This window comes from Primulina huaijiensis, unplaced genomic scaffold, assembly GCF_012295235.1.
Source record: "Primulina huaijiensis isolate GDHJ02 unplaced genomic scaffold, ASM1229523v2 scaffold25037, whole genome shotgun sequence".
Taxonomy (NCBI): Eukaryota; Viridiplantae; Streptophyta; class Magnoliopsida; order Lamiales; family Gesneriaceae; genus Primulina; species Primulina huaijiensis.
Window position 1 is genome coordinate 161,463 of NW_027356117.1, and position 10,347 is coordinate 171,809.

At 31.0% G+C, this 10,347-nt stretch overlaps 2 protein-coding genes across 2 annotated transcripts; one reads left to right on the forward strand and one right to left on the reverse strand.

Moving 5' to 3' along the window:
• Positions 1 to 7,097: 7,097 nt before the first annotated feature.
• Positions 7,098 to 8,577, forward strand: LOC140967426 (2-oxoglutarate-dependent dioxygenase DAO-like). Its single transcript, XM_073427947.1, has 3 exons — positions 7,098 to 7,531; positions 7,642 to 7,960; positions 8,238 to 8,577. The coding sequence occupies exons 1-3, from the start codon at positions 7,191 to 7,193 to the stop codon at positions 8,496 to 8,498; spliced, it is 921 nt and encodes a 306-aa protein (XP_073284048.1). The 5' UTR covers positions 7,098 to 7,190; the 3' UTR covers positions 8,499 to 8,577.
• A 778-nt stretch (positions 8,578 to 9,355) lies between these two features.
• On the reverse strand, positions 9,356 to 10,216 carry LOC140967366 (uncharacterized). Its single transcript, XM_073427849.1, has 2 exons — positions 10,102 to 10,216; positions 9,356 to 9,777 (listed from the first exon to the last, which is right to left on the reverse strand). The coding sequence occupies exons 1-2, from the start codon at positions 10,214 to 10,216 to the stop codon at positions 9,356 to 9,358; spliced, it is 537 nt and encodes a 178-aa protein (XP_073283950.1).
• Positions 10,217 to 10,347: the final 131 nt, after the last annotated feature.

Here is a 10,347-nt window from a genome sequence, read left to right on the forward strand (position 1 = left end):
ATAATTATTCTGACGATTATCGAGATCAAGAAATTTTCTTGTTTTTAGTCTAATATATTATGATAATATGATGTTTTACCAAACATCAATGTAATCCTATTTAAAATAAAATCTTTATCATAGAACCAATAACCAATCAATCAATTTTCTTGTTTTATAATTTTTATATTCACACAAACTTTTATAATATTGTTTCATTGATCAATTTTGTGAGACAAATCTCCTACCCGAATTATGAATATATATTCCTTTTCATGTCAAAAAAATTTCATTGCAAACATAAATTTAGTCAACATTAGATTTGTGAGACCATCTTATAACATACATGTTTTTTTATCTTTATAACTGTGTTATAACCAACATCTGTAAAAACCAATTTTTTTCCATATAAATAAATCATTGCAAGGGAATTATGACCTTGGATTCTTGTACTAGAATAAGGTATAAATATTAGAAATCTTGTAGATTGGAAATCTTTATAATCAAGACAATAAAATCCTTACTTGTGCATGCAAATTTCGAAATTATGGGAATTAATACAAGATCATGGAAGATTTGTGCAAGGCTTAAAGAATTAAGGCATGAAGTTGCATAGGATTTTCGAAAATCCTTCTAGAATATATGCCTAAATATTGGAATGCATGGATGCATGGGAGCTTGCAAGGTAAAGTGGAAACTAAATCATCAAGTTGACTCAAAAATATCCCTTGACTTAACCTCACTAATTTCGAACCAAGCAAGGGGGAAAGAATCAAAGATTGAATCCCACAAATTAGGTAGTCAAATAATGCAATCATGGAATGGATTTTGGGAGACAAAAATATGAGATTTAGGCAAATTTTGGACATGATTTATGCACCAAATTTAGCTCCCATCCCTCCACCTATAAATACCCCATCACCCCATCATTCTTCACACCCCTAAATCTTGAAATTCCTTGCTGAAAATTTCGAGAATTCAGCAACTCTCCCAAGCCGAAAATCTACTCAAAGTCGTCCAAGAAATTAAGCCGAAGTTCTGTCCGAAGAAGGAGCAAGAAGCGACCCTAATCTCGAAGCCAAGCCACCACGTTTTTAGCATCAATAATTATTGTAAGTGGGCTGTTTTAAAGGTTTAAAATTTCGAATTTTGTGCATATGTGATTTTCGTTTTTTTTTAAATAGTCGAGTACAATTCTTTTCCTACTCCTTTTCTTGTGTCGATTTGTCATACGGTTTTTTTTCAAAGCACTGTGAGGAGTCGACTGTATATGGGTGGGAATCCCAACCATGACGTACCCTTACGCGGTGGGGGAGATAACCGCTATACGGCCTCGTCCCCTTAGAGGAGTAAAAATTAGGGACTGACGTCAGTAAACCATAGAAAGTAGATGAGTCGCAGTGCTTGGTAAAGTGTTTATGCATGTGATACGAAAAATATTATGCGAGTCAAGTTCTATTTTCGAAAGTTATGCATGTTGTTTGTATTGTATTCGATTTTCCCCCACTTGCTGAGTATTCCCAAATACTCACCCCCCTTACAACCCCTCCCAGATAAGTTTGAAGAAGAAATCGAGGAGGAAGAATCCGAGCAGTTCTGGGGATGGTGAATTTCAAGAAATTAGATCAAGTTTAAGTTTATTATTATGTAGTTTTACGTTTCCGCACTAAACTCTGTTATTTTGGATTTCGGTATTGTAAAGACAATGCTTATTTCGTTTGAATTATGAATTATAAACTGGTTTCGGTTTAAACTGTGCTACAAAGGCTTGTTGTTTTCAATTGTGTGATTGTTAAACGACGCCGGTGTCAATCCCGAGTTTCGGGGCGTGACAACATCTATATAATCGAATTCAAATAATGTCATGATGTTAACTTATAACACGATTTTCATAAGTTAAAGGTTTGATTAGCAATATATTTTTCAGCCCGTAGTGCCTCCTTTTAGTATTTTATATAAATTTCAAGCATATTTTGATTTCATATTTACTTTAATAAATAAATATTTTAATGTTGATATAATATAGACCAACCTACTTTTTTTTTTTTTGAAAGATTGGTCAATCTACTTTTGGGTTAAATTATGTAGTTCATGCAATTTTTTAAGAGTAATTCTAGTGATTTCAGAATTTATATTTATGAGATGGGTCGACTCGAGATACGATATCATATGAGTTCTTGTTATTTATCAATCAGCCAAGCCTGTTTTCTTCAAATGGAGTACAAAACACATCCGACTCCTGCCTCTTTAAGAAGCCCATCGAGATTGGTTTTTAATTGGTTCATATTTCTCATAGCCCTAATAAAAGTAATCGGGCTAGTCCACAAACTTACCCAACGCCTAAAAGAAAGATTTACTCCTGTAATCGGGTATATAATTTGTTCTATTATTTTTCTGAAAATTTTAAATAGTATTTCGATTTTTTTTTAAAATAATGAAGATTTTTATTATTTAGCAAAAACTTATGTGAGACGGTCTCATGAGTCGTATTTTGTGAGACAGATCTCTTATTTGGGTCATCCATGAAAAAATATTATTTTTTATGCTAAGAGTATTACTTTTTATTGTGAATATCGGTAGAGTTGACCCGTTTCACAGATAAATATTCGTGAGATCGTTTCACAAGAGATCTACTCTTTATATTTATAGGGATATGTTAGTGCTTCTTTGTAAAATTTAGCGTGCATATTTTTGTTATATACAACGAATCAGTTGAAATTTTGCCAATTCTTATTGTGAAATAAAATTTTGAGGAGATAATATTTGACGAACATAGAAAACTTAATAAATGTAAATATTGTCAAGGTTTTTATATACAAGATAATAATATATACATAAAAATATAGATTGCTTGTTTTTTAAGTTCGTGCATTCTTATTCAATGGTGACAGCTTAGATCCACTCAATCCTGAAATTCTGTTTTAGTGTAAATTCTATAATAAAGTAGTGCAGTTTTTACTTCAAATACAAACTGATCTAATTCAAATCTTACATTAAATATTCATTTCATTTTACTTACATTAATTCTTATAATTGATTTAATATATTTATAAAATTAATAATATAATAAAATTTTTATATTTGATGTATAAATATTATATTATTAAGTATTACATTAATTTTAAAAAATAATTTTAAAATTATTAGAAGGTACAAATAAATTACATGTTTATAGATTATGTTAAACAGGTATATTATTTAATAACCAAATTATTTATTAATTATTTATAATCTTTAAAAATAAATAAATATTTTTTTAAAATTTAATTGAAGCGTGTTTTTGGTTCAAAATTGGAGTCAAGATGCTCTTAGGGTTAGGGGTAAGGTAAAAAGCAAACTCTACGGGGCTTCTAGAATGCAAATAGTAATGTATTCAGGAAGACAGGAACGTAAGAATATTTAATGCACGAGGCCGGGCTTATAGCCCAGTGGTCTCACATTCTACCGGAATAGTCGGTTTCTTCGGGTTCGATCTCTCATCTCCGCATGAGTTGTAATAAAACAAAAAAGAATATTTCATGCACAGAATAACAATTAACGTATGTTCACCTCAATAAAAATATGAAAAAAAAAATACTTTTAGTTTGTATCTGTGTGATTTTGACAATCAATTAATATTATCAATTTTCAATATTAGTATTGTGTCTTTCAAATTTTGATAATATTATCCATTTTTATGCAGGAGGATTGACATTGTATTATGTTATATAATCATTATGTCGGAGCTAACATAATGTTGAACTAACATTTTTTTTAAAAATTAATTATATATATCTGTCTTGTAGAATCCCACGTCTTTTACGTAATAATTTCACTCTTTTTTATTTGGTTGGTATAAATGTTTGATATATTTGGACTAATAATCATTTAAATTGAAGCAAATGTTTTTTTTCTATTAAATTCAGCAGACGAAATTTATGTCCAAGTTTCAAGCCGATGAACATGGAAATCGAAACGAGTCAAATGTGAGACGACAAGTTGTAAATAAAGTTTTTCGACGTTTCGAATAGAATCCAAGGTAAATATTATTTGATTTTGGAGAAGGTAACTAGTATTTTTTTAGCCGAAACCCTTCTCCGCTATATAGTGAAGTTCGAAGGAGAAGGAAGACTAAACCTAGTGTCATAAAAAGAAAAGTAATTATAGAAAAAAGTCGAAAGATTGGTAGAAATAAATACCCAAAAATGGTTATATTAATGTATTTTATGGCAAAAACTTGTGTGAGACAGTCTCACAGATCGTATTTTGTGAGACAGATCTCTTTTTTAGGTCATCCATGAAAAATTATTACTTTTTATGCTAAGACTATTACTTTTTATTGTGAATATCGGTAGGGTTGACCCGTCTCACAGATAAATATTCGTGAGACCGTCTCACAAAAGACCTACTCGTATTTTATGGACTGAAAGTCGTATTCTGGTAAACAAACATGTGTTGAACTAATTCTAGATCGGTGAACCAATTAATAATCGAGTCCATAACAAATTGTCTACTAATTAAATTCCGGTAACAAAGAGAAGTATACAAATTGCTCTCCTCATGCTATTTATATATATAAATACATGCATTCAAATGGGTCCCACTATAAAATAGTATTTCAAAAATAAATTATTATTTTTTCGAATATGAAGAAAACTTGAATCTGTCATATACAAGAGGTTTACGTTGTCATATCTCTCACCATGTTAAATGTTAAAAACAATACTCTACATTAAACATTTGACGTTTTTATTAAAAAAATTTATAAATAATGTAACTTAAATTTTTTAAACTTTATAACAATCAAGCGTCACGTTCCGATTGTTTTATCAACAAAAACAATTATTGTAACCCAACAGTTTCTCGAACATATAAACCTATACAAAAGCTTTTTTACGCCCCACTATTAATTTACTCATCATTATTTATAGTTTCATTTACTATATATAATATTAATTAATATTTTTAATTATATTAACATTTTTATTTTATACGTTTATTTATATAAAAATAATAATGGTGATTTAGTGGACGAAAAAAAAAACAAAAAACAAACAAACTCTGGATCAACGCTTCTAGAATGCAGATAATAATTTATTCAGGCTAGTAAGATTTCTAATAGACAATATAATAATTAACACACGCTGACGTCAATAATAATCGAGGGGCCGAACTTTTAACAGTTGTATGGAATGTAGAGCAGTTCTTTCACACTCAAAATCCAGCTATAAAATGTTGTTTTGTCTGTTGAAAGAAATCCACGCAGAACTCTCTACATCATAGCATATCGATTACGAGCTTAAAAGGCAATAAAATTATCGAAAATGGCCGTAACCAGGTCAGTTTCAGTCATTGATATGCAAGATTTCTCGACTCGATCTGCTGCAGAAAATGGTGAATGTCTGCGAAAAAAGTTACATGACTGAAAATGAAAATTCATCGTATCATGACTAAAAATGGGAAAAAAATGCAAATTCATTGTTAAGAAGAGCAAAAGTGAATAAATGTAAATTAGAGAACCAAAAAAATATTTTTCTTAATAACAAATTCTATCTCGTCACACATGGGTATATCGACGTAAAAAAGGAGCATTGCAGTTTTTATATTAATAATACCAAAATAAAACATAAAATATCGACACTAGATTATTTTCTATAAATTTTTTTTCTCAAAATGAAAAAGAAACTAACATTGCATGAATTATCAAACCATTTTATTGATTATAAATATTCTACTACAGCTAAAAGATATATTTACTATATTATCTATATTATATTATAAAGAAAGATCATTTTATACTAACTTAGTATGACGACTTGAAAACTGCAATCAATACCATTATTTTTTTTATTAATGTACAATTATTCTTGTCTCATTATATTTTCATATGCATGTTTAATCTTATTGTTTCGAATTAATATAAATTTACACAAAATTTTAAAATAAAATCAATTACCTGTATTTAAATCTAAAATTATTAATAATTAAAAACGATTATATAAACACATAACGCGTGAAATCGAATTGCTATATATTTATAATGTATTTTATGAGGATGCAACTTATAATTCCATCTGACTTTGAAAAATTAAAAAAGGAAAGTAAAATGATTGATTTGGACTGAAGTCATATTTTGGTGAACAAATATGCGATTCTTGTCGCACTAATTCTATATTTGCTCCTAAAAATCATATAATTAATATCGAGATTCTTTTAACAACTTCAGACAAAATTTTTAACAACATAATTTTTAATTTCGAGACTTTTATATTTTTGAGAAGTTGAAAATATATGCATTTATTCTTTCTCGATGGTGATTTTACAGGTAGAGAAATAAATCAAACTCTACAAGGCTTCTAGAATATTCAATGTCTAATAATTATTTTCTATATATTAGCACATATTTGAAAAGCTTGAAGTTTTGTTATTGTTACGGGTTTTAAATTTTCAAATAATTAATATGTTTATTTTATAAAAAATGTTCAATGATCGAAATCTGTTGACTACTTATATATCTTTTTTAAATAACACTTTAGTAAATTACTAAGATCTATAATTATATTTAGGCTTGGGGAATTTTTGATTAAAAAGGTTTTCTAATATGTATTTTTTTTTCAAGTATTAATAATTAAGTAGGTCTTTTGTCAGACGGTCTCACGAATCTTTATCTGTGAGACGGGTCAACCTATCGATATTCACAATAAAAAGTAATACTCTTAGGATAAAAAGTAATACTTTTTCATGGATGACCCAAATAAAAGATCCGTCTCACAAAATACGACTCGTGAGACCGTCTTACACAAGTTTTTGTCTTAATAATTATATCATTTGAAAAAGAAACGGAAAGAGGGTAGTTTTTTCTCCATATTAATTGAAAAACAAGATTGTTTATATATTATGAATTACGCAAACAAAAAATTAGAACAACAAAATCTAAATATCAATGTACACTAAATGCAAAAATCATAATAATTTAGTCATAATTCAATATTCATCATAGGGTCCTACATTTATTAAATATAATAATCTACCGATTTCTTAACAATCACGACTTATTCAATTATTCAAACTACGTACAATCCTACCAAAATAATGAATCCACTTGATATATGATATATAAAATCCTGTATGAATAATGAACTTTCCATTTACTTGATCTTGACTATTCAAACTCAAACCCAGATATAAAAACGTGGATAAAGAACTTGAAAAAGGCAATAAAATTTTGTAAAATGGCCGTAAACAAGTCAGTTCCAGTGATTGATATGCAAGATTTCTCAACTCTGCCCCAGAAAATAGTGAGTGCCTGCGAAGATTGGGGTTGTTTCAGGCTTATCAATCACGGGGTTCCTTTTTCCCTCATGTCTGATATGAAGGATGTAGTACGTTCTCTTCATGATCTTCCGATGGAAATCAAGATGAGAAATTATAACCATCAGGAGCCTTCCAAAGGGTACACCCCACCTAACATGGCCAGTGCCTTTTTCGAAAGCCTGAGTTTATACGACGATGGCGGCTCGGCCGTTGCTGTCGAAAATTTCTGCACTCAGTTGGATGTATCTCCTCAGCAAAGGTGAAATTAATATTTTACCTTTTAATTGATTTATGTTAAGAACAAATAAAAGATAGAGAAGAATTCTGCATGTGCTCTTCAATAATGGCAATTTTTGAATCTTTTTGCAGGGAGATCATCGTAAAATACACTTCTGCTCTTCAAGGTCTGGCGCAGCTCCTAGGGAGCAAATTAATGGAAGGTCTGGGATTGAATGGCGAGGAATTCAAGGAAGGAATATGCCAGTTCAAAATGAACAAATATAATTATGGACCGGAAACTGTGGGATTACAGGGTGCTGTAATGCATTCAGACGCTGGATTTTTCACCATACTGCAAGATGATGATGATGTCGATGGTTTGGAGGCTGTGGACAAAACCACTGGAGAGTTAATCTCCGTTGATCATGTACCCGCAACACTTGTTTTTAACGTCGGAGATGCGGGCAAGGTAAGTATTTATATATATATATACACGTGATCAGTTTTGATATCCTGCACACCTACCGTGCACACCTATATGAGCATCGATGAAGTGTCACTCATCTATTGGATGTGACGAAATATAGAAAAATTGCGCATCCAATGGATGAGTGACACCTCGTGCTCACATAGATGTGCACGGTAGGTGTGCATTATATCAAAACTATACACGTGATAGTTCTTAAATATAAAATGTGTATAAATATCAATTATTTATGTAATAAATCATGTGCATACATGTATAGGTGTGGAGTAATGGAAGGTTTCACAACGTGAAGCATCAAGTGCAATGCTACAAGGCTACTGTACGTATAACAATTGCCCTTTTCGTGTTGCCCGCCGAGGACGAGACGGTTCAAGTGTTGCCGGGGTTGGCGGATTCCGATCACCCTGCCCTCTACGTGCCTTTCAATTTCAATCATTACAGAAGGCTACGAATCTCTACCAATTCACCCACCGGTGAAGCTCTTGAATTTTTCCGATCTCACCCGGAATTGTTGAACTAAGTCATAAAGGATGTATGCAGATTTTTAATTCTCAATAATATTATATTGTATGTATCCATAACTTTTAAGAGGTCCGAGTTCCAAGCCGATGACCTTGAATATCCAGACAAGTAAAAAATGTGGGAACAATATTTTGGCATGTACTAAAATTAAATTGAATTAAAAACTATTGTACATCTCTAGAAAAGTTTCCGGGTTGTTTCTTTCTGAATAACAATACACAAACTTGATTTGTCGACAGCCACTTCTACCAATCATGTATAAAGCCGCTTTTCACAAATTTAAACGTCTAAATTTAAGTATAAACAATTGTTCTTAATTTAAATATAATATAAACTATTTCAAGTCGAAAAATAGATAAAGTGAAATTAGAAAGTTTTGATATTGTATAAATAATAATATATTAAATCATTAATATTATAAATATCAAAAATAGAAAGACAGAAACGCTATAGGCATATCTAGACCATTTAAAAAAATTCTGAATATAATAGTTATATCCCTGTATACCTTTTACACAGAAAAAGATACACTACTCAAGATCAATTTGGTTGCTACATATGATCAATGATAAACATAAATTATTATACGAAAAAAAAACTCACATATTTATGACAGTAAATTTATTTTTAATAGATGATCATAAGAGTGAAACTCAATCGTTAAACCACGATTATATGGTCATAACGACTATGACTAATAACTGCAGAAACATGGTTATATCAAAACATCATACAACTTATGGTTTAACATAAACATATACTGTCTGATTATCCACACAGACAGACTCTATCACATGTTTAAAAGTGTGACAATATTATTGTTTATTTGGAAAACCGAACAGACACAGATTATGATCATACATTACATACGTAGTTATAAGAACATCGATTAGGATCACTTCTCAAACCGCAATTGTCTTCCAGATCAAATGTCAACCAAACCTCATTTAGTCTGTTTCTAAACTCGAACGGAGAATTATACTGCGCAATGATGTATTCTGTTGCATTGTCCCCTGAACGACTCTTTTCAATAGCATCCCGCCAAACTGTACCAGAGACATTAGAGTATAAGGCAGCGGCTTCCTCTCCAACATCTTCGTCCTTCACGAATCCACTGAATTGCCGAACTGCTACATAGGTTAGACCCCATTTTTGTAGATGAAGAAGATCGGCTGACGGGGCATTCGCTTGGTTATCCTTAGGAACGTAGAAGCCAACGACCAAGGATGAAGCACAGAAAGGGCCATCACTAGGTTTCACCTCGGTGATTACTGTAACTGTGTTAGTTGTCTCATATCGGTTGGATAAAATACCTGGGAGTTGTATATATGAGCTTGGACAATCCTCCCCTCTTGAGTTAGCTTTTGGAGTTGAGTTAGGTCCAAGTTCTAATTTTAACAAGCTGTCATTTCTATTTTCTACTTGTCATCGTTTTTTCCCTGGATGCATGAATTCAAATAACCTGTGAGGAAGGAACAAATGTTAATTATCATTTGATCACCTCATATGCTCGTTTTTTTCTTCTTCTTTTTTTTGTTTTGTTTTGAATATTTGGTTTAAACATGGAATTAGAGCCAGAAGGTAAAGGATCATGATGATACTTTCCTCTTTATCTTTGATTGAATTGGTCTGTGGTAGTTTTTTTGGGACTTTACTGTCCAATAGTACGGGACTATTATCCGTGTTCAACCTTGGATATCCACTCCTGGTATGCATTTCTCAATCGGCTCTATTTATATGTGAGAGAACATGTATAGAAATGTGAAATTATTGTTTGGATTGCCTTCCAGAAACTCGAGAAAGTGTAGGTAGAAAGAATCGGATCACTTATTATTAATCAACACTTA